The sequence below is a fragment of the Pteropus medius genome, unplaced genomic scaffold (genome assembly GCF_902729225.1).
Source record: "Pteropus medius unplaced genomic scaffold, Ma_sr-lr_union100, whole genome shotgun sequence".
NCBI lineage: Eukaryota > Metazoa > Chordata > Mammalia > Chiroptera > Pteropodidae > Pteropus > Pteropus medius.
In genome coordinates, this window is record NW_024349803.1 from 21,857,295 (window position 1) to 21,882,768 (window position 25,474).

General features: G+C 38.1%; 1 protein-coding gene across 4 annotated transcripts in view; it reads right to left on the reverse strand.

Moving 5' to 3' along the window:
* Positions 1-25,474, reverse strand: part of DCAF1 (DDB1 and CUL4 associated factor 1) — a 61,387-nt gene that overhangs the window by 14,704 nt on the left and 21,209 nt on the right. For all 4 annotated transcript variants that reach the window (XM_039837888.1, XM_039837887.1, XM_039837884.1 and 1 more), the window contains exons 6-22: positions 22,675-22,812; positions 21,183-21,695; positions 20,769-20,870; positions 17,921-18,079; positions 16,472-16,651; positions 15,762-15,971; positions 14,912-15,081; positions 12,134-12,258; positions 9,910-11,173; positions 9,155-9,353; positions 8,127-8,209; positions 7,511-7,595; positions 4,736-4,969; positions 4,080-4,173; positions 3,541-3,645; positions 3,254-3,327; positions 2,640-2,741 (exon numbers count right to left, since the gene is read on the reverse strand). In XM_039837888.1, coding sequence (XP_039693822.1) covers positions 2,640-2,741; positions 3,254-3,327; positions 3,541-3,645; positions 4,080-4,173; positions 4,736-4,969; positions 7,511-7,595; positions 8,127-8,209; positions 9,155-9,353; positions 9,910-11,173; positions 12,134-12,258; positions 14,912-15,081; positions 15,762-15,971; positions 16,472-16,651; positions 17,921-18,079; positions 20,769-20,870; positions 21,183-21,695; positions 22,675-22,812 — 3,837 coding nt within the window. The remainder of the gene's footprint in view (positions 1-2,639; positions 2,742-3,253; positions 3,328-3,540; positions 3,646-4,079; positions 4,174-4,735; positions 4,970-7,510; positions 7,596-8,126; positions 8,210-9,154; positions 9,354-9,909; positions 11,174-12,133; positions 12,259-14,911; positions 15,082-15,761; positions 15,972-16,471; positions 16,652-17,920; positions 18,080-20,768; positions 20,871-21,182; positions 21,696-22,674; positions 22,813-25,474) is intronic.

A 25,474-nucleotide genomic window follows, 5' to 3' on the forward strand; every position in this document is an offset into this window, starting at 1 on the left:
AGGAATATACATTCTTCCAAGACTGAATCAGGAAGAAACAGAAAATCTGAACAGACTGATAACTAGAAAAGAAATGAATCAGTAATTAAAAAAAAACGCCTAACGAACAAAAGTTCGGGACCAGACAGCTTGACAGGTGAAGTCTACCAAACATTTGCAGAAGAATTTATACCTATCCTTCTCAAACTATTCCAAAAAAATGAAGAAGAGAGAAACTCATTTGATGAGGCCAGCATTATCATGATACCATAACCAGACAACACTACAAAAAAAAAGTTACAGGCCAACCTCCCTGATGAACACAGATGCAAAAGTCCTGAATATCAGCAAACCAAATTCAGCAGCACATTAAAAAGATCATACACCATGACCGAGCAGGATTTATTCCAGAGATATAAGGATGGTTCAATATCTGCAAATCGATGTGATACGTCACTTAAAATGAAAGATAAAAATCCTATGATCATCTTGATGCATAAAAAGCATTTGACAAAATTTGACATCTATGTATGGTAAAAACAAAATGGGTGGGTATAGAAGGAACATACCTCAACATAATAAAGTCTATGTATGACAAACCCAGAGAAAGCATCATGCTCAACGTTGAAAAGTTGAAAGGTTTTTCTCAAAGAGCAGGAACAAGAAAAGGATATCCACTCTCACCACTCTTACTCAACATAGTATCGGAAGTCTTAACCACGGCAATTAGAAAAGAAATACAAGGTACCCGAATTGGAAAGAGAGAAGCAAAAGATTCACTATTCACAGATAACATACTATATTTAGAAAACCCTGAAGATTCCACCAAATAACTATTAGAATAAGTGAATTCAGTAGAGTTGCGAGATACAAAATTAATATTCAGAAAACTGCTGCCTTTCTAAACACTAACAACGAACAATCAGAAGGAGAAACTAACAATCCCATTTAATAATATTCCCATGGTATCCAACAAGAATTATGACTATATTCATCTGTGTGTGAGAGAAGAAGACAGCAAGAAAACAGTGCCTCCCTAAGAGAGCACTCTACAGAGGGAAGCACCGAAAATAGGGCACCTCAGGGTCAAGAAGCAAACCCTGAAGAAGGTTCCGCTCTGATCCCACAGTGTTTACTAACCCCAAATACATACAAGAGTCTCCTTTCCTCACTCTGCTCAGAAACGCACTTTTGGGTATTGCGAATCATTTCTGAGCACTAATAAAATGCATGCTTAGTCAGTCAGAATATTCCACCAGAGATAGTGGAGATCAAGAGAGCATACAAAGGGGATTGTTAAGTGAGTCTCTGTTTTAGCTTTTTGATTACAGGTGAAAGAGTAAACAACGATTCAATTTAGAGGACAAACTAAAGGTTCGTAACCTGCAAAACCCAACAGCAGTACACACACACATCTAAATCTCAAACTGACATAACAAAACACCCTTGCTTAGTCAGTACTAATTCAGTAGGAGAAAAACATGAGCCATTCACCCATAGTATTAGACTTGTAACCAAAAAATACTTTTAAAATTACCATTTTCAGAAAGTGATGCTTTAAAAAAATTCTTTTAAGCCTTAAGTACAAGCTGTTTGGGGAGGATGCTAACAGAAGCTACTCCATTAGCCCTACCCAGTGAGCATGATTTAGCAAAGAGTAAGGGAGGGATGAGGGTGAGAGGGAGGGATGAAGGTGAGAGAGATGGCAGAGCAAACAGAGGAAAGTGTGCTGCTTTTCATCCTGTGGTTGCCCCTCTCCTCACCCAGAGCCCACTGTGCCCTTAAAGAGGAGATAAAGCACCAAATGCTAAGCAATACCATAGAAGAAGAAGAAAACAGAAAATGAACCCAAGATCTGGAAAAGAGACATTTCACCTGCTTTACTATCTGCAACAATAAAGTAAAATCCTGGTCATTCATTTTCAACTTTATATTACTCATCCAGCAATAAATATTTCTCAGATTAAAGAATTTGGTGAGGGTATGCTTGGAAAAGAAATGTTATTAAGAGCTCAGTATACAGGAAAGATCTGCCAAAATTCTTCAGAACTGATACTGACACAGGCAAGCACCTAACATAATATGACGACTTAAAATCCCCATGAAAAAGAAATGCTAAGACACTGTATGTGGCACATGATCCTATTTATCCACATTTTATAAATGTTTAATTTCTCAAAAGCACCAAAATCTTCTCTTTATCTATAAGCTCCTCTCCATTACTCTGAAAATAGACTATGCCATAAAACTGAAACAATGTAAACCAGAACTTTTTTTATAGGTTAAGCCATTTCTATGACCTCAGCAGAATGACTTTTCTGTTTGGGATTGACACTGGGAGTAGGGGAGTTACTTATCCTGACACTAGACAGGGTGCTGGTCCCAAGGGTGAGCTAAAGGAAATCTCTAAAACAAAACAAAGATTGCTAAGCTACAAAATAATTTATAGTAGAACTCACAGGACCATCATGTATTGAAGCTCTGTAATAACAAAATCTATTTTCTTCTGAGTTTCAGTGATCAAGGACACACGACAGGCCTTTGGTCAGAATATGCCAACAGGTAGCAAAGGCTGATCTTAAAAAATCCCTACAGCAAAAAGCAGAATAGCAGAGCCTCTAAAAAACGTTCGGCAGAAAGAAATCTCAAAGACCACTAACCTGATCTTCTTCTTCATCCTCGTCCTCTGCCAGACGCTGCCTGCCCACTTCATACAGCCTGCACACTGTGTCCATGTTTAGAGCATCAATGCTGCTTTGGTTCTGAAATGGAACACACCCAGTCCACGAGGGGCAGTTAGTTTTCAGAAGGCCCACATCCATACTTCAACTCTGACTGAATACCTTGACCCTGTAGCTGACAGAGCTTCCAATACCCAAAATTCTTGAACTAACTCTGAAAATGTTACATCTAGGACTCAGAGGGAAAGAAAAATCAAGAAGAGAAGGCCTGGACAGTGAGGGATATTAACACAAGAGCGACCACCACCCTTGGAACAAAGCTGTTTTACTCTGGCGAGAGATCCGGCCACCTCTGAAAAGGATATACATGCGAGTCCAAGGCGACAGGAGACAGGACTCTCCATTGTTTTACACTGCATTTTCTTACTATTTCTCTTATATTGTATATCTCCCAAACTCCATAAATGAGTAGTTATCAACAATCTACCATCAGGAATGCATCAACTTTATAACCCATCTCATAACACAAAATGTATGCAATAAAGTGATCCTCGGCATCACAAAACAGCAGGGTTTCTGCTAGTTCCCTTTACCTCAATGACAGCAAGATAGCAGTCTTTGGTGTCTGTACATAGGTCAAAGATGTTCCGTTTAACATCAATGGTCGCTGGAAAACAGAATGTGACAGAACTCAGGACTAGACCACTGATGTGACCTTAAACCTAGTTTTTCCTCTAACAGAATTCAAGGTGATCATAAATATTTCCATAACCCCTCTGCTTTTCAATGAAAACTTATAGTCCTCCCAGAAAATGGAGGATCTTAAATAAGGAATACCAAAATATGACAAAATGATCAAGGTCTGCACCCTCATGCTCACCTATAGGTTTGTAGTCGGTTGCATTAAATGTTCGGAAGGATGATCCAAAGGGGCTTTTCATCCTCTCTTCCATTAAGTCATCTTCATCGTCTGCCTGCAACATAGCTAGTTGGGAGGGAAGGCAGAAAGAGGGCAGGGAGCGAAACACTATTAGAATCAGAAACATCCCCTATTCACAAGGTATCCTCCTTGCATATCCCAACTAATTTGGCAAACAATATCCTCAACCTCTCATCCCACCAGGTGTTACAGGTAAAGGCGTACAACAACACAAGACAAGAAACGCAAAGCTTTTTAAGTTCATAATACACATGGAAAATTACTGCATAAAATTTCTTTCCATACAAGATTTACTTATCTGGCAAGCCAGGGGCCTCTTACCCTAAATCAACATTATTTTCATCTTTTTTGTCACCATTTGTGTATCATTTCATCTCTTATGCTTTCCAATTCACATTTGAGAGCACTTTCCAAAAAGGAAATGTCAAACTAAGTGAGAAGGGAGAGGAGAAAGACAGTAATGAAGTAAAATTTGTTACCTCCATACATCACTGTCCCCGTGTGGTTGAATACCACGCGACACTGATCCAGAGCAGGAACTGTGTGTAAAAGATGAAAAGTGCGAAGGTCCCACTAGGACGGGAGTGGTCAAGAAATACTACTTTACACAAAATTTCTTATCTAACTTTCATGGAGGAAATTCTGAAATATTACTTTTTCCCTCTCCTTGTTCGGTATTGCTTTAAAAGTCAATGCGGTCAGGGTAAAATAAAAGCATGTCGAATACATGTTACTGAATAATGTCCCGGAAAATCTCATATACATGAAAGCTACATGAGTTCCCTTCCTCTCAACAGCAGTACTTCATTTTACTCTTATGTCTAGCAACTGATTTCTGCAGAGCGGAAGTAAAGTCCTTCTGGAAATAGGTAAAAGTCACTTCAGTACTTGGGGAAGAGGGAGGCAGGAATCCGGTCACTTTTCCCAACACAAAAGGTGCTAGTGAAAGACACTGGTAATTAACAACAGTGACAAGAGTCGACTGCACAGTCACTAGCACTTCGACCAAAGAAGAGGCACCCGACTGCCTGGGTGGGACCTTTGTGAATACTTGAAACAAGTATTGACAGAAAAACAAATTATTTCTGTATCAAAACTAGATAAACAAAGAGTAAGACATGGGTGTAAAGGATACAATCTCAGTATTAATGATGATCTCCAGCCCATTTGGATGGAAAACACCACTGATGTTCATGTTGAACTTGTCAAACTTGTGGATGGCCTGTGCAGAGCGGACATCCCAGAGGACGCCATCATTTAAGACAAGATCATCTGTAGGATTAAAGGTGGCACAGTTCCTCTTGTAGTTGTTGGCAAGATCTGGGTTAAACAGAGTCAACAGCTTGTTGCCAGTCTGAATATCATAAATCTTTAGAGAAGAAGGGGTGGGAAGAGAAAAATCAGACCAATCCATCCACTGACAAATTCAAAGAGGACAAATTCAAAGAGAAGCTGTGCAAACTATCTCTCCCATGCTTTCCAAAACCCACCAAAATTACAAAAGCCCCAATATTGTAAAGTAACTGCAGAGTAGGAAGACCATATCCATCCAAGCAAACTGTAAATGCTTTGGTTTCCATTCACGGTTTGAAAAGTCTCCACAAGTAAGAAAATTAGAAGTGAGACTGCAATAGGGATAAGAAAACCCTCTTCTTCCCCTCCCCCTCTTAAGAAACAGAAAATGTTTCTAAGATTGAAACCAAGATATTCTCTATAGAGATTAACGGACAATTAGCTATAGAATATCCTTAAGGGTTACTTTTTGGGAAAAGGCATCATATCCTTTCCTCCTTAAAATCTCCCAATGTACGTATTTTAGCCCTACAATACTAAAAGTTCCAAAGTCTACACTGTGCAACCCACGAGAGACCAGATCTTTCTCATTAGCTTACAGACATGCTGTAAAATTTCCAATCTTTTTTTTTTTTTTTAAATCCTCCTTTAATATAGAAGCAAATAAGGAGACACCACAAGGAAACAAACAAATTCAGATCATGGGACAAGACAACTAGCCTGGTCTCTTCAAAAGTCAATGTCATGAAAACTGGAGAAATGGTTCCTGGCTTTAAAACATTAGTGAGACATAACAACCAAATGCAATATGTGAATCTTGGCTGGATCCTGGTTCAAAAAAAAACAAAAAAAACAAAAAACAAAAAAAACATTTGAAACCAAACACATCAGGAACAACTGGAAAAACTAATTATGAGATGGGTATTAGATGATATTTGGAAGTTACTAAAAATTTCTTAAATTTACAGAGTGTAATTATGTAATAAATGTCCTTACTGTTAGGATATACATAAAACTCAGGGATAAAATGTCATGATGTTCACAATTTACTTTCAAATAAGTCAGAAAATACACATTTACACAGGAAGAAAACATGGCAGATTATTAAACTGATGAATCTGGGTGGTAGGGTATATGTACTATTCTTTCAATCCTTCTGTTTATTTCAGTATCTTGAAAAGTCAGGAGAAACTTCATATCCACCATCCCATATCCACCCCCTCAAGTTACTACCCACTTCTCTGCTGTATTTTCAGCAAAAACACTTCCAAAGACTTGTTTATACTCAGTGTCTCCATTTCCCTCTCCTGTTCTCTCATGAACCCGCTAATCAGATTTTCACCCCAGTGTACGGAACTAGCTCCTAGCATGGTTAATGATGACCTAAGTGTTAATTCAAATGTCACCTCTCAATTCTCATCTTATGCAACTCACCAGCAGTTTCTGACCCACCTGATCAATCATTCTTCAAGAGTCTGCCCTTGCCTTCTAGGACCCATCTTTTTCCTGGCGTTGCCTGCTGCCTTACTGGCTACTCTCTTTAGTCTCCTTCTCAAGTTCCTCCTCATCTGGCAACTTCTAAATGTTGGCACATGCCAAGACTCTGTCCCTACACTTCTCTAGCTTAATGATCTCATCCAGGTTCATGGCTCTAAATACTATCAAAATGTGGACAATTCCTATATTTTTATCTCCCACCCCAGAACCCTCTCAATTCCTAATGTGTATGTTCAACTGCCCATTCCCTACTTGAACGTCTAGTAAGAAACACGAACTTCATGTGTTCCAAAGCCCAGGGCCCAGGCCCATCATTTGTCACTGCCTTTACCATGCCTGCCTGGGCCCAGCCCCACTGCAGCTCTCACATGTGGGCCAGCACAATACCCTAACTGGAAAGCCTCCTCCTGCTCCTCTCACAGAAACCAGACTCACACTTTAGGAACGTTACATCCAGTCATGTGTCCTCCGCTCACTCTCCATGTCTTCATCTCACTCAGAGGTAAAACCAAAGGTCTTAACAGCCTGCAAGACACTACACGATACGGCCCCCACTATTGCCCTCGACTCTTACTCTTCCCTCTACCAGCCTAACAAGAGCTTATTCCCTTGCCATTCTTCCGCAGGTATCTGCATGACACCCACACTTCCTTCAAGACGCTGCATTAACATTAGCCAATCAGTGACACTGACCATCCCAGATAAAGCAAAAGCACCCGACACCACTAACAAGTGCTTTCCTACCTCTTACCCTGCTTTCTCTCCTTCAGCAGCACTTACTACCTGATATTCCATATATCTGCTTCTTTATTTACTGTCTTCCCAATGAGTCTCCAGAATGGCAGGGACTTTATTTCACCTAAGACTTAGTATTTTAAAGTATCTGCTGTGCTAATGACATCTTTCTCAAATGGCCAGATTAAGTTCCTGTTCAGTCCTTTGACATTTTTCCCCATATAGCAAAGAACTACTTTATTACACTTCTAGATTCTAACTGGAAAGAATATTGCTGAGTAATTTCTAGCTGCACACAGGACTTAAGTTCTCACAATGAGTCCAGAATATTTCAGTATGAACCAACAGGCATGATCAGTTAGAAAGCAATGGATTCAGTACTTACGTGGGCAATATCTCCTTTCGTGCCTATGACCCGGTCCTGAGAGTGCTTACTGAACTCAACATAGTGATCTTCTGTGAAGGAATGCCTACAGACAAACAGAAGTACTGAATGATGGCCTTTCAGGGTATACTTGTTCAACCGGCTGAAAATGAACGTGAAAATGAAGGTGCCCAACTATACTCTTCTGAAGATTCTCAGTTCCCAAAGAGAAAAATATTGTATACTTAAGATTAAAAAAAATTCCCTCCATCCAAGTGAATCCAAAATAATTAATGGAAATTACTTGGTTAAAGTAATGGCTGAGGGACACGTGCCATTGAAATATGCCCCAGGAAAGAATGCAGCTGTCATATGTGAACATGAGGAAATAGGTATGCCATTTTGGATTAGTGATGAGTCTGTTGTGTGATGGGAATGCATATACCCAGCAAGAATATTCAGGAACTAAGAAATATAAAATCTTATTAAACATGAGCCACAGATGAGGAAAAGGAATTAGCAATAATTCACAGCATTACTCTATTCCCAAAAGGCTTTGAGTCTAAGAATTGAATGAAAGACGGGGTATAATTAAGTAAACTGAAAAACAGACTAGGTTGTAAAAGTAGATACATACTTCATATCAAATACGGATTTCATTCCCCAAAGTGCAGACAGAGGCTGGCTCCAAGTCGCAGATGTCAGCAGCAAGGACCCATCCTAAAAAGAGGAGGAGCCCAAGGTCAGTAACCTTGTGTTCGTATATATACAGATATCACTATCTACCATTAGCATTTTAAAATACAAGGTTAAAAAATACTGTTGGATTATAAAGAGAAGAGAAAAACTCCCCAGAACCGAGAAATAAATGGTCAAAAGCTGCTAGGATTTAAGTACACATACCTGCAGTGTCCTAGAAAATTTAAGATATTAAATCCTCCTGACCTAGTAACATAAAATACAGTTATTTCCAAAGGTAGGGGAAAAACAAGTTGGAAAGATGTCAAGATGGTTCATCATTTCTTAATATGTGGCAGTACTCCTTAGTCTCATCTGAAATATCAGTCAACTGAAAACATGTTATAGACTTTCTAGCTAGGACTCCTAAATGTTTTTCAAAGAGAAAGCCCAATAAAGAATGAGCCGCCTTTACTCTAAAATCAGGAAAATTATCCTTGTCATCTTAACATTCCTGACTTTTAGGAATAGCAAATGTGTCAAGTCCATCCACAGAATAGTACTAATAAACTAAGACCAGTCATAACCATATAATGCTTATTTTTCTAAAAATTCACAATACTTTTGAGATTTCTAATAAAAAATTCTTGTGATCATCGTAAACTGAGGCAAATTAAACACACACACACACACACACACAATTTTCTCTCTCTCTCTCTCTCTCTCTGAAGGTCTTAGAACAGGGGTTGGCAAATTTTTTACTTCAAAGGCCACTTTATGCTCTGTGGGCCATATGGTCTGTGTCACAACTACTCAACTCTGCCATTATAACACAGAAGAAGCCACAGCCAATACATAAACATGAGCATAGCTATGTTCCAATAAAACTTTATGTATAAACACAGGCAGCCAGGGAGCAAACTGGCCCAAAGTTCACAAACCCATTGTAAAAGAATGACCGAGAACAACTTAGGATGGAGCTCTTACCCTGGAAGGCTCAAGGTGTGTGATGGCCGAGTTGTGACAGTTATAGCTGGCCTCCTCCTGTCCACTGAACACATTATAGAGCTTCAACTGCCCAGTGCAGGTGCCAAGCATCAGGAATCGCTCGCGTGCTGAGAATGCACAGCAGGTGAAGCCACTCTCATCCTCGTTGGCTTCCCGGAACACTGAAATAGGACGGAACCTAAGCCAAACAATAAATAAATAAATCAGAGACAAAGAATGTGCAAGGACTCAGAACACTTTGCTAGAAGGATGAAAGAAAAAACACAGCATTTATGTTTCAAATGAGTTCTTCCAAAATATCAGTGACCTTTAGCAGTTTTCATTTTAAATGATAGAAAAGGACCTCCTCCACTTACAGGTTTAGACAATAACAAAAATTCCCATGTTTCAAACTTATAATCCCATGACCTTTACATAAGAGTTGTAAAGAACCAGAAGTGAACATAACTTAGACCAGCACAGAAATGACTTGGGAAGCCTAAAGACAGCATGTTCCATGGGTTCTAGAAAACACACTAGTTGCAACAAGAACATATAGTACATCGATAGATTGCCAACAATCACAAAAGGAATCCATGATTGACAAAACAGGATACAGTCACATTGCTCGTCTATTCAAAGCAACAATCACTGACTGGTATTTCAGGCCAAAAAAGGGCTTTCGGGGTAATCGCCTTCTGCTGATATGACCCAAATCATTCCAATCCCCAGGGATTGAGGCAGCCCCTCCTTACCTGCTAAAGATAAGGTGCCTATCAAAGCATCCTCCATCCACCCCGCCATACTTTGGAAATGATGCCCTGCGGTTTAGCCTTGAGGTAAAGTTTATTGGCGCTTGCCGCCTCTGTTTTGGCTCAGGACATTGATGAGGAGTAAAGAGAGAGAAAGGAGGGCAGGTGGCAACTGGGTTCTTGCAGCGCGCATGCTGCTCTCTAAGATATTCTGTGATGATACTGTCCAGCGTAGGTGGGGAAGGAAGATGTCTGTCCAACTGTTTCTTTATGGCTGGGCTCTGGCTGTAGGCGCCATGGTCCGACTTCTGCCGCAACACTCTGATTTTCCTGCCATTGCAGGGTGATGGTCTCTCTCTAATAAAACTGATCCTACCAATCAAAGGGGAGTTGCCTGCATAAGACGGGCCAGGTAGAGCTAGTGAACCCTGGGGGGGCCGTGGCTGAGGATGGGCAGTGGGGGCGGGCGGGGCAGTGGCACCCACAGCTACATGGCTGCCCAGTCGAGTTGCAATGCCATTGGCGATGCGAGGGGTTCGGGGAAGAGAGACAGGAGAAGCAGCAGCAGTGACTGGGGTGAAGGCAGAAGAATGGGAGGCAGCAGTCATGGGCAGGTCAGCCTCTTTCGTCAGCACAGTGGCCGTCTCCCCAAGCCCTTTAGAAATAAGATGATTTCGTATCAACAGAAGCAGCTCCTTCTCGGGGAAGGAGATCCTGGACTGGGCAACAACATCTGCTTTCTGCAGGCGTGCCAGGGACACATCAGTGCCAATGAGAAGCGGCTTTCCTGACACCCGCTCAATGAGCTCAGCAGCATACTTGCAGAACTTAACATGGTCACTGCGCTTGTCCTGCAACACAGGCTCCTTCATCAGCTGCTGGATCTGGCAGCTGCTGAAAAGGGGCAGCTTGCTGATGATCTGCCGAACAGTGCTACTTCGAGACAGGCCCACTAGGGCCTTGCATGCCAGAGCCCGGATCTGGTCTGCATCTGTGATGGGCATCTTGATGGACAGTAAGGACAGGAGCACCTTGATGCCATTGTTGGACTGGACCACATTCCACATCTTGGCCAGGGTGTGCTCGCTACTTTTGGGAGTCTGAGGCAGCTTCCTCCGAGGTGTTCCAGAGATAAACTTGCCAATACTGGAGATCCGGTTATCCGGGCCACACACACAATTGATGATAATTTGAAGTGCTGACTTCTGAATTTCAGCATCATGGATAAAGAACTCACCCTCAGCCACTCCCAAAATAATGCTGATACCTATTGAAAGAAAAACAAAATAAAACATTTTATATTATCCCTTATAAAACTAATGGTGAACTTCAGTGGTTGCTCCACAGTCAAAATTTAAAGTTCTATTCATTTTGCTCCATTTAAAAGAAAACTACCATACTTTTGTAAAAAGTACAAGGACTTGTTTGTATAAAATACAATCAGGTCTACTATAATGTAGCTTCAAGATGCAGCACCTCATATGCAGTTGTTAAATGGGGGAATGATGTCAGTATTATGTGGAACTCGCCAAAGTTCACGTGCAATTTTTCCTACATAAGGAGAGCAAAATTAGTGGTACAAAGTTAAACCTGCAGCAGGTAAGAAAAAACCCTCGGCTGGCTGCTATAGTGCCAGCAGGAATCTTCTGCTCTACGTGATAAAAGTTAAAAACAAGTGGCTGTGCCTTTGGCTTTCTCCTCACAGTGGTGCACCCAAGGACCCTCAGCCAGTCAGGCTGCTTTCCATGCTCACCTTAGCAGCAGCCCTCATCAGCAATGCTCTTAATAAGTGTATTTTCAAACAGAATGTATTTTCCTTTTGTTTTTGTGTATGAGTTTCTATCCATTCTGAGAGGCTTGCCAATTACTGATTTTATTAAAGCTTAAATTACAAAGTTGCTTAAGTTATTTCTTACTGTCTGCCCCAACCATTTTTCCTATAAGCCCTATTTTTAGCGCAAGACTCTGCAGAGTAAAAGGTTTTCAGGACTACACATGTACCATCATAGGAGAAATGTTCGTACCACTATGAAAACCTGAGACCACTAGCACAACTCCCTTACATGAAGCTGTCTGCCATAACTTAGAAGAGACAGAAAAGGCACCCTCCTCTACCAATTTCTGTTCTAAGACTGCGAAATTAGGTCAGGTAAGTAACCACAACCAGAACAGCAAAGGAAAACAAATCCTGACCAAGCAATAACAAAAATGGCAAGGTACAACCTACCTACAGTGGAGATGGTGGAGCCAGCCTCATCCAGCACATCTACTGATTCCGCCAACTGGAGCTGGATTTTTGGCACAACAGTAAGAATAGCCAGGACATCCAAAGCAAAGCGCACAGTGTCATTCCTAGACAGGAAGAAGAATTAGTCAAAAGGAAATAGGATATAGCCACAAGAAACAATATAGTTAAAAAAAGGGGGGGGGTGCAGACAGACAGACAATGGATCAGAACTACTACCTGTATGGCTCTATAACATGAAGATTTGTAAGTTACCATGACATTACTTTCAAAAAACATGGGGATGAAATTTTCACCTATCAAACGGTAAAGATTGAAAACAAAAGATAATCCTCAATGCTGTTACGGATGTATAGAGACGAACGCTCTCAAACTTTCGGTGGCGGGGGGAAATTAGGACACTTTTTAAAGAAAATAATCTGGAAATATGAAATAAGATTCTTAAAATGTTCATAACCTTTGGCCCTGGAATTTCACCTCTTTGACTCTGTCCTAAGGAAATAATCAAGTACAAACAAGTATTTATGTATTAAAATGTCCATTATCACATTTTAAATAGCAAAGGAGAAAATCTACATAGACAACAGAAACACATGTGTTAAGTATGACACACTCATACGATCAACTACTCTGTAGCTACTGATAACTTTTCAAAGAAATGTTAAAGGGAAAAGACTCAAAATACAACATTAATGAAACAGAAAACATAAGATACAAAATTTCAAATGTGATAATACCAAGTATTGGCAAGAAGGTAAAAAAATGAAAACTCCCATATACTGCTGCTGGGAGAAGAAAATGGTGTGATTATTTTCCAATCAATTTGGCAACATCCAATAAAGATGAAATGCAGACACCCTACAACCCAGGATGTACGCATACCCTTTAGAGACTTGTAAAAGGAGGTTCATAGTACCACTCATTTGATAGCAAAAAAGCAAACAAAAAACCCCCACATACATGTCCATCAACAGGAGAATAAACTGCAGACAGAAATATAAGAGTTCAAATAAATATCAATATGTATAAATCTCAAAAACATAAGCATGAAAAAAGCTGCAAAAGATGTATACAGATATTCATATAACTTAAAAACATACAAAAAAGAGTACTATATTGTTTATGCACACACACAAATGTGAAGTATAAAAACATGAATGAAGAGAAAGCACTCCAAATTGTGAAGACTGGTCACTCTGGAGAAACAGAACATAGAAACTGAGAAAGAAGTAAAGACAGCAACATGCCCCCCTGGGTATGGAGTGGTTGTTATGTTATTCTCTATACCTTTCTATATTTTGAAATATTTCAAAAAAGATTAATTTGATTAAATATTATCTCAATTATGTATATTTACACATATTATAGAAAAAATGTGAAGAAATTAATAGTGGCTAAGAATAATTTCCTCTTTATAAGGTTTTATATATTCTAAGCAAAAACAAGTATTTAATTCTATTTTTAAAAATAAATTTATATCCAAACATATTTATATTTTCTTAATAACCCAAATACGGATTTACCAATCCAAAAATGTATTTATAACCATTGTTATAATTGAGCTTTCATCATCTTTTAAACAAAGTTCTCCAAGTAAACACAACAACCTTCTTTAATGCTCTAGAACAGCAGTTCTCAAAGTGCGGTTAGGGAACCCTTGGGGGTCTCTGAGACTTCTTTCAGAAGGTCCTACAATATAAAAACTGTTCATAATACTGTTATTTTCTTTTCTCATTCTATCTCATGAGTATATAATGGAGTTTTCCAGTGGCTATACCATGTTACGTCACAAAACACCGAACACAGAAGCAGATGAGATATTAAGCCAGACATTTTAAAAACTTGCTAAAACCTGGTTTTATTTAGAAAACTTTTCATAAAAAATGCTAACATGCAATGGAGTCATATTATTTTTAAAGAAATTCATAAATATTTTCACATTTTCTCAGTTTTAATTTCTAACATGGTAAATATCAATAGATATAACACAAAACCAAAAGCTCTTTGGAGTTCTCAGTCATTTTTAATATGATAAAGTGGTCCTGAGACCAAAAAGTTTGAAAATGGCTGCTCCAAAAATATCCCCCTAGATTTAATATCCTGGGACTTAGCAAACAAGCTACATACACCATAAATAAGCCTCTCATCTTCATGGCAGTAGGCAGATAGGGAAAGAAGGTCAAGTATCACTATATATATAAACTTTGTTTTAGTATTTTCTCTTCAGACTCTGTCTTTTCCAAAATACAGTTTTAATTCTTTTTACATCATTCTCCTATAGAACCCACCCAAACCTCCTGATTCTATCAGCTGTCTTTTTCTGAGCTTTGTCCTGCTCTGCTCTGCTTTCAAATGAACTGTGAAAATCACGACAAAAGCAAAGTTTTATGTGAAGATAAACATTATATACAGTTGTCAAGCAGTAGAGACACATTTAAAGTCTAAGTACCAAATACTAAACTCCAGTCTCAAAAAAGGACTTCAACCTCACCTCTGCAGCTGTTGCCATGGAACTTCTCAGAATACAGACACTGATGCCTATTGTGCAGTATTTATAATGACCAAGACCACAAATATAAACGAACACTCAGTAAATTAAAAATATCATTATGCTTAATCTATAGTTTCTCAGATTCGAGCCCAAAATTTCAGTTCAGTTCGACCAAGGTTTGTTAAGCATATACCATGTGCAAACCAACATCAACTTCAGCAAAAAACATGAAGAATATAACTTCATTTGAAACCTTTCTGTGGTCCCACCTTGCATAATAGGTCTTCCAATTGCAGGCAATAGAAATAAGCTGCAACAAGAGTTGGACACAAGAAAGTTTGAGAAAGACTTCAGCTGGTTCCCAATATAGCTGTGCTGGGCCATATTCTATCAAAAACTCCATCATTTCCACAATCTGTTCATGAGTATACGAACATGCCTATAAGAAGAGACACATATCATTAAAGAACTTTATCATCTGCCCGCTATTTTCCCCAGCACAGCACAATGGCCAACAAGTTTAACAATAAAGCTAAGAAATAGCTTTTGAATTCCACAATTTTTGAGTCAACGGCCTACATGTGAAATACTGATACGTTTAATTTCATTTATAACTGAACTCACAATACATTTTGTCCAAAAAGGTAACAAAATATTCAATTTGTTGGTGCATGTATTTCACAGCTTAAGGGAAAAAAGCACCATGTAAAATAATTGGTTTCTTTTCAATTTGTGATTTTTAAAACATGCAGATACTAATCTTAATCCCAAAACATATCGAGTTCAAAAATGAGAGAAGTGGAGTTATAGATTCACCCTTTCAGAAATTTCACACAAGTAGGCCACCTAGTACTTTTCATTAAAGACAGCCCTTTTACACACACCTCAGTTCATCTTTTAGTTCTAATATTCCAGAGAAGTAGCAATCTACAACTGCGAACAAAATAAATCCTTGAAATTCACCTGTTACATCCATTTTCAGGGATTCTGCCTCCACAACAGGGCAAATATAATCCAACAATGTATATCCCACATAGATTCCACTGATGTGAATGTGAGTTTCAGGCCCAGGATTGCTAGAATATGTTAACGTTCCCTTTTAAGTCAAGGTCCTCTCACCTTGTATGGGGGTTGAGGATGGACAAGAATGCCACCCTCGGTCCTCTGAAGTGACTGCTTCACTTGTTCCAATTTAATGGCCAGGTGAGCCTCAAAGTACTTGCGCAAGGCCATACAGGTATGTTTCCCAGTTTGGCGGCTAGCAAATATTTCATCATCACTCAGAAGCGCACCCTGATCTTCCAAATTTAGAATCTCCAAAGTACTGATCTATTAAGAAGCAAAAGAATAGGGCAAAGAGGGGTGGGGAATAAACAGGAAGAGAAAAGTAAAGGGAGGGAAAAGATGTCAGTTAACTGTCATATTCAACAAGACTGACAACCATCAAAGCACATCTGTCTATTCATGTTAAGTAAGAGTAACCAAAAGAAAGCAAAATATTAAACCCATATTTAAAAACTTACAGTTTTCAATCATGTTTAAAGACAAACAAGCATAAAACCTTTTGCTTTTAGAAAGATCAAGATTATTGACAGCAACTCCCCCTATAAGATTACTATATCTGAGGCTTGTCTAAAATGATATATCCTCTAAACACTTAAGAGGTGGAGAAAGTTGTGACTGAGGGGGGAGGAAAAAAAGACTTCATCCACAAAGAATGACAGCAAAAGCCCCCAGTCAGAAGCTTCCTCTCCTCAGTGCTGCTGAAGGCCAACCAAGATAAGCAGGACCCCTACTCCTTGCAAAGAGAAGCTACTGAAGAACCTCACCAAGTTCACAAGACGACGAAGACCATCATAGCGGTCAAAGAGTTCCAACACGGCCCGGAAGGAGAAGCAGATGGAGAAAAACATGGTAGCATGGCAGCATCCTGAGGCGTGAGAACATTCCATTAACCAGAGCGTATAGTTCACCACGTCGGAGAGAACATTGTGGGGATGCATACAAACCTACAAAAAATAAAAAACAATTTTTAAAATTCGGGGTAAAGGAACCTTTGAAAGGAAAGAAAAATTCACCAGTGTAGATAGATATTTTTGCAAAATGATCATTCCTAGTTAAGTCATTCTGAGTTTAAAGCTTAAGTTACAAATGAAATTTTATAACAATCTACTCCAAACCTAAAAAAACCTACATTTAGACAAACGTTTAAATTCAATCTATACTGAGTACCAAATTTTGCAAATATTTACATCCTTCCATGATTGCAATGCTCAGTTACATCAGTAAGCATCCCAATTAACGGATGAGGAAAAGACGCAGAGAGGTAAGGGCCTTCCCCAGGGTGATAAAAGTGGCTGAGCATGAGGGTACTACAGTTGACAAGTTGAGCATCCTTTCACTCACTGATCCATTCACACACATTCTGATGTCTCCTGGGGGTCAGACAAGGAACTCTAAAGCGCTCCCCGGGTCTGCTTGGTACTTTTTCTCTATCTCAGCCATAACTGCTTTTTATTTATATGCACGCAGATTAGGTTACTAGTCTAAAAGACTACATACCCTTGCATAATGTTGATCTCAAGAGGGAAAAACAATTTTAAAAAGTTACCTTATTAATACACATGTAAAGATGAATAAAGGCAGAGCCCCAAAAGAATTTTTCAATTTCTCTCTACTAAAAAAGCCACACCACATAGAATATTAGAAAGATATACCAGGCATAGAAATAACAAGAGCTTCCCTAGGGGTGGCTAGGAACCCATTGTATGATCTACTTACACTTTTTAAAAATCAGTAAACAAAAAAATTCTAAACTGTAAAAACAGAAGAACTAGACTGGGACCCTTTAAGCCCTGAGAACAACTGGAATGATTTTACTAACTCTACCACAAACTATTAACATACACAAGGTATCAGCTGTTGTTTTTATAATAAACTGACTAAAAAATGCAAGATATAACTCCACTGAGAGCCTGAAGACTAATCCTAACATAACTGAAATGGCAAAAACTAAACAGAGTTCCGAGACCTCAATCCATCAGGACTCACCCCCGCCACTAATCCCAGAGTAAGGGAAAAAAAAAAAGGGGCGGGGGGGCCTTTCCTAAACAATTTTACATTTTTAGATTGTTTTGTAAAGACCAGACATTCAGGGTCCTTGCTTCTTTCATTAAGATTTACTCCAACTATTCATTTTTTCTTATCCAAAAGTTGTTCTGTGAATATGCTAGACTGCCCCCAACTCAATCTCATACACCTGAATAGACTGGACTTACTCTCTCCATGGCATCCTGGTTGTAGGACAGGTAATACAAGCACATAGATACACCAGTTGCAGCCATAGAAGGACGAGGAATTTCCAGTAATTTCTGTACTCCACCATGTGCAACAAATTCTGTGGCAAACTTGTTATGGAGCAAGAGAGATGCTAGGTGCTAAAGAAAGAAGACACATGTTACCATGGAACAATCTAAAACAATCACACGATCAATTCACAAAATATTAAATTAAGCTGCTAAATACGAGGAATCCTCTGAAGTAGAAAACCACTTCTTCACGATAGAAGTAAAACCAATATTGCTTAAGGGGAACAAACAAGAAAATGCTCTAAGATTCCAGAACATTCCTTTCCAATGCAAAAAGTTTTCACAAAAAATGAAAAATACTACTGTAAGTAATGACTTAATATTACAACCATTTTATTATTACATAGCTTCTCTAAAGGATTTTGTTAACCTTCCCCTTTTAATCCTATTAACATAACCAAGTTCTATGTTCTAGCTTTGGCTCAGTCACTGACTCATCATCTAATAAAACCCCAAGCTTTTGCCTTCATTTAAGTGAATCCTAAATACATCAGCAAATTATCAAAACTAGTAAATTTAAAGAAATAATCAGAATGCACTTTAAATAGACTTTTAAAAGTCTGTTATCTTTTTGTTAACTTCCTATTCCACTCCTAATAGCCTCTCTGGTAGACTCTGTCTCCTGGGCAATTTTAAAGGCAGGGAGTGCAATGCAAGCTGCAGGCTGCCTGATGACTCTGAACACAGGCCAAAGTGGAGGGGCCTTGGGAGAGCTAGAGCTCCCCCTCCTGTTTCTCATGTCAACGTGTCTTCCGGGTGGTGATGCAGGCACAAGGTAGACAAGACAATACAGATTTACAATTACGACTTGGTACCTGTGTGGATCTCGCCAAGGTCAACGGCAAAAACAACAGATATTGTACCCTCTTCACAAGTTCTCGCAAAACCCAAACTCAGACTGACCCTTACAATAATTCAAATTCCTTCCCTCTTTACTTTTTTTTTTTTTTTTTTTGTCTGTTATACAAACCTCTATCACACTTGCACCCAGTCCTTCCCCCAGGAAGCAGCTACGCCATGTATGGTTCTCCTCTAAAACTTAGGTCACTGCGTATGGTTTTTCCCATAACGTCACTACCATAAAGTGGCAGTTCCACTGCCAGGATAGATAGGAGGGGAAACAGAACAGGCAGGCACGGCCTTTACTGAGAACCTTAATTCTGTTTGGCTCAACACAGCCCCATAACCTGGCTCATCTCAGTCATGTGGGCAAAGATTCTATTTTCTCTCCTTATAGTCAATCTCCATAAAGTTCTAGTTCTTCAATTTACTAACTTCAACTGTCTCTTCTCCTACACAAGTCTTCCTTTTGAACAAACAACATACATATCTTTCCACACTTTTATTTCCCTCTCTTTTGTGATTTTTTCCCTGTTCATCTTTATTTTCGTAAATCCCATAAACACCACCTATTAACAATTCCTCATACAAAAACCTATAAAAATAGCAACATCCAAATCCCTTCTTCTACTATCTCCTGTTCAGGACCAAATGCTGCATCTGAAAGTAATACTTTTGGGTCACTGTAGACAACTATGACCTCCAGCTTTATCCTGTGGTTCAAAGTATAATCATGAGTTTACACACCTATACACACATCCCACCCATGGACACACGTTACTCTAATATATGTCTGACCTTCTCCAAATTTAGACTCTCTGGGGTCTCGAAGGTGAATTTTTTGTTTCGATTTCATTTCAATATACTCTGGAACTGTGCTGTCCAATGCAGTAGACACTTGCTATATATAGCTAGTTAATTAACATTAATTAAAATTAAGTAAAAATTCAGTGCCTCTGTGGCCCTAGGTACTTTAAGTGCTCATATATGGCTAGTAGCCACTGAACTGAACAGCACAGACGTAGACATTTCTATTATCACAGTAAGTTCTATTGGACACCATGGCTCTGGAATATCAAGAATGAAGTTATAATTTTAAAGACCCAGAGAGCATATCTATTTTTCAGAGGTTGTTCTTGGAAAACTACTATTTCTCAGAGAGAACAGACCACTTCCTTTTCTGTGTCCAATTTTTTCACAACTTCTATAATATCTAGAAGAAATCATAAGTTTACATGCCTGTCTCTCTTAACCAAACCATAAAGAACAGTCTTATTTACTTGATACTGTAAACAACACAAAATGGTCCTTTGTTCATTAGTTACCTGTTGAATAGAACCTGTATGACAGCCCTAATGTTATTCATTCAACTTATCTCTCATCATTCAGATTACCTTAATTATCATAGGTATGGATTTGGTGGGCTAGATTTACCTGCTGCTCTCCTATATTTAGCCACTTTGCAACCTAGGAAATCATTTACCTTTACTAAATTTGGGTCTGCCACTATTTCTTTCCTCGTTTGCTGGTTTACATTTTGTTCACCTCAGTCTATATACAATATGTATAGTTAAGAATTTAGAAAAAAAAGTTGTTGGCTGCCAGAGAGAATAGCTAAAAGGCAGTATGATATAAGGTACTGTAGTGTAGAGTTCTCCGTTTCTATTCAGCCACAACAACAACTGAGGTCACTCCTAGGTCTGGATCCAATTTCTACTGTAACATTTAACCCTGAATTTCTGCAGAGGCACCTGGTAAGCCTCACCTCTTCTATCTAAATAAGAATTTGTTCCTATTTTGACATATCTAGCAATAGAAAGACCTGAGCAATAAAACCTAGAGATGCTATATAACAAAACACATAGGCACACCCATGTCAATAAAATGCTCACTGACCAAATATTTTTAAGAACTTTACCTTGAGTGCCTCAAATGTAAGCAGGACGTCATTAGTTTGTTTCAGGTCAATATAGAACATCATCAACTCCCGTGATCCAAGTTGCATAAATATGGGAAGTAACTGAAATAAAGTCCAAAAACAAGTCTGAACGTTTGGCTTTATTTTCACCTATTCTCTATTCCATTATGAGGACAGAAGATTAAAGAAATGAGGTACCTCTTCCCCACCTCCTTTACGAAGATAAACATACAAACACACTTTGATCAAACAGGCCTTATCAGAAGTGACCTGCCTACGAGTTTATCAGTTGGGGCAAAGACTTTTTTGTATTAGAGTAAAAACACATCAATGTATAAAATGCTACCATAAAATATCACAGAAATAAACACGGTAATCTCAAAGTGTGAACAGCATTCGTCCCAATAAGCTTACCTCCTGATACTCTCCTAGAGGGGTCAAATACTGGAGTATAAGTCGCTGCTCAATAGCAGGAGTCATAGGATAAAGGGTATAATTGGTGCCAATCACCCAGGGGGACATTTCTGACCAGCTGCTATTAGACAGCTCAACAAACATGCGATCTGGATCAGATGCGGAGAAACCCAACTTTTGCTTGGCTTTCCTAAAGCTCTCTCTGTCACCCTGTTTTGTAGACTTGTTTTTCCTCAATCCTCCTTCCTCAGGTTTGGTTGCCGAGTTTACTCTGCTACTGGTCTTGTGGCCTGAATCAAGATGAAAAGAGATCTCCATGTCTCCAGAGGCTTCCTCTTGTTCTCCATCCACTACATCTACAGCCATGTCGCCATAGTCCATGTCCACAGCTTCTTCATCCAGAGGTAAAAGGGGTTCAGAGGAGAGCTTTCGTGGGCTGGGTCGCTTACTTTCTTGCCGCAAAGCTACTTCCTGAAGCTGTAGCTCCCGCAGTCTTCGAAGCACTATTGCTACCTAACAACAGATATTAGAATAAAAGGGGTTGTCTCTACTGCATCTTAATTTAAACGATTCTTAATAATTTTTATTCCCATATACAGAGAACTAGATTACTCACGCAGTTATCCTAATGCCTGGTAATAGTAAAGATGTAATAAATATGTTGACTTGATTTCTATAGCTTGATGAAATAAGCAACAGCTAAAAGTCTCATTCCCCATAAAATTTCCCAGAGAACCCACACCAGAAGATCTGCACATAAAACACATCATTCACAACCAATTTCTCTGGATCAAGCTGGGCTGGACCACCACGCTTAAAGAAAGAGACACTAGATTATTCACAATTTTTTTGAAGTGTCTTTGAAAATCAAATGTGACAGTTTCTCAAACTTCTATCAGTTGTAAGTTACATTGTTAGACACTGTCATCTACATTACACATGATTACATTCAAGTTCACCATTTATTTTTTACTTTTCCTTTTAAGTATTTATTTTTGGGGCCAAACCTAAAATGTCATATTGTGACTGTGCTTAGTTTTAAAGAGATGGAGGAATTATGTCTGCAATTTACTTTGAATTGCAGTTAAAAAAAAAAAAGATGGGTGGAGAGCGGAGTAGACGTATGAATATGGAATAGGTATAGTGAAATGTTCAGTTTAAGTGGTGTATATATAGCTATTCACTGTAAAATTCTTTCAATCTTTCAGTTTTGCTCTATGTTTAAAAACTTTCATAATTCAAATGTTGAGGAGCAAAAGGAAATAGTACTATATCTGATATATGAACTATCGTGATCCTTGACAAACTAAGTTATTTTCAAATTAAAAAATAAAATCAAAACTCATAAAAAATAATCCTTAAATGTTGAAATTATAGCTACATTCCAGAAACAAGGTAATAAATGATCTACCTATTCAAGTTCAGGTAGCAAGGAAAAACTTGTGAATACTCTCACATCTTACACAAAAATTCATTTTGACATAGTCCTTACCAGCTGTGAATTTTCATCCCTGTAGTTGGCAGCAATGTCTTGATTTTCCATAGCACCTCCTAACAGTCCAGTAGAATATGTCCTCAATGGCTGATCAGCCTCTCGGGCCCATTTGAAAAGATTTTCAACAATCCCTTCCTATAGTAAAGGAAATGGAATAATACATTTCAGGGAGAAAAAACCATTTTCACAAAAATCAAAGCAAAGACTTCAGTCTTGTGGAAAAAAAAATTCAATAAAATATTTCAATGCTGGTCAAAAGATTAAAAATGCAAATAAACTAAGTGTGTAATAGTAGATGGTTTAGTTAAATAAAATACCTGTGCATCTGCGAAAAAGAATCCTATTTAGCCATTAAAACTTAAGCTAAAGAGCAACAATCACATAATATAGTCCTACTTCAGCTGTTAAATCCAAAAGGTTCTATGACCAAGTGGGGAACACTAAAATGTCTACATTCCTCTTTGAAGCTCACAATGCACAATTACCATTATTAATGCTTTAATAAGTCCTCCATCAAAGAAATATTCAACTCCATATATCCTAAACTTACTTTGCTTTCATTACGAAACAATACATATAAACATGTATAGTCCAGCCAAAGAAAATAAAAATCACCTATGATCCACCACCGAGCTTAAATAGAAACCTCCCATGTCCCTCCTTGTCCCACCTGCGTCCTCCCTCCACAAAGAGTACCTATATTCCTAAGTTTTAACAATTTTCTTGTAAAACTTGCTAAATGTTATATGCTTTGAACTATATAAATTGCATGGTACTGTATATATTTTTCTGCAATTTGGTTATTTTACTCAAACTTTCATCTATATTGTTACATATAACTCACACTTAAATAACAGTCACAAGTAATTTAATCCTCATACCAACCCTATGTGGGGTAAATACTATATTTGCATAAAAGGAAATTGAATCACAATGAGATTAGGTAACATAAAAGGTCACAAAACTGGTAAGTGGCAGACCTGGGGTCTGGTACCAAGCAGTACACCTCTTCACCTATTTTTCTGCTGCTGTTTTGTTGCCTTAATTAACTATACTTTTGTGCAAGTCCCTCGGGTAGACACCTGAGAACAGAACGGCTATGTCAGAGTTCATAGCATGCTCATGCTCAACTTTACTGGAGACGGCCAAACTATTTAATAAAGTGACTGTAACAATTCGCATTTCCACCAACAATGAATAAAGTTTTTTCTACATCTTTGCCAACACAGCCACTATCACACTTCTTGTGATGTAACATCCAGTCTAATGGATGTAAAAAATAGCATTCCATTTAACTTTGATTTCCTAGTTTATTAATGAGGTTCAGCATTTTTTCATGTCTGTTTGCCATTCAGGTTTCTACTTCTGTTAAATACTCATGCCTTTTACCAGTGTTTTATGAAAAACACAGGTTCTTAATTTTTATGTAATCATGCTTAACAATATTTTCTTTTAAACTTTGCGCATTTTATATCTTAAACTCTTCCCTAAGGTCATGGAGTCATTCTCATATATTTCCAAACATTTTAAACTTTTAAAAACATTGAGAAATTTGGTTTTAATATATTTAATACAGAAATATATTTAACATCTTATTTAAGTCTTTTAGTGTTCCCTCTTTCCAAACAGTGTAAGACTTAAAATACAAACTCCAACTATATCCTTCCACCTACAAATTATCCAAAATTTTTGTTCTCCCTCTTGCCCTCCAAAATTGTTTATTTTGGTCAATATTTCTAGGTTTACAGAAGTACTCTGAAGATGTTTTCTATTATCTGGCCTCTACTGCTGCTGTAGTAAAGTTTGCTCTGTTTGATTATTTGCAAGAATCTTTTTCACTCTGGTTGCTTTTAAGATCTTCTCTTTGTCTTTGGCATTCATTGGGCTTCCTGAATCTATGTGGTCATGTCTTTCATTTATTTGTAAAATGCTAGCCTCATCTCTCCAAATATTGACTTTCCCTTGTTATTTTAATCTCTCCAGAAACTACTTTTATATACATTTTGAATTTTCTATTTCTAGTCTCTATATCTCAACTTCTTTCGTATTTTTCATCTCTTATTTCTAGGAACTTCATTATTGGTTATCTTATCAGATGCCCCAGCTCATTAATTCTATATTCGGCTGTGTCTAAACATCACTCTAACTCATTAAGTTCTTAAATTCCATAACTATAATTTATATTTCCAGTAGTTCTTTGGTTCGCTTTCCAAATGAGCATTCCTGCTCCCCCCCCAGTCTTAGAATTTTTTTTGAGTTCTGATTCCTTACTTTACATCCAATAATTTTAACTATTTTTAAGTGTGCAATTCAGTGGGATTAAGTACATTTACAAAGTGTAACCATCACATCTACTTCCAGAATATTTTATCTCAAACAGAAACTCTGTAGTCCCACCTTCAATAATAGATACAATACTAAACAGATCAACAGGAAACAGGAGTTGAAAACACTATAAACTAAACAGACACAATAGACCTATAGAGAACACTCAACCCAAGAGCAGAATATAGTCTTAAGTATACATGGAACATTTTTCCAAGATAGACCATATGCTAGGCAACAAGTGTTAATATTTTTTTAAAAGACTAAACTCTTATAAAGAATCTTCTCCATTACAATGGAATGAAATGGGAAATCAACAACCCAAGGAAATCTAGAAAATTCATACATGGAAGTTAACATAGTCTTAAACAACCAATGAGTCAAAAATCACAAGGGAAATCAGAAAATACGTTGAGATGAATGAAAACAAAACCATAACATACTATCATTTATGGGATACAGCAAAAGCAAT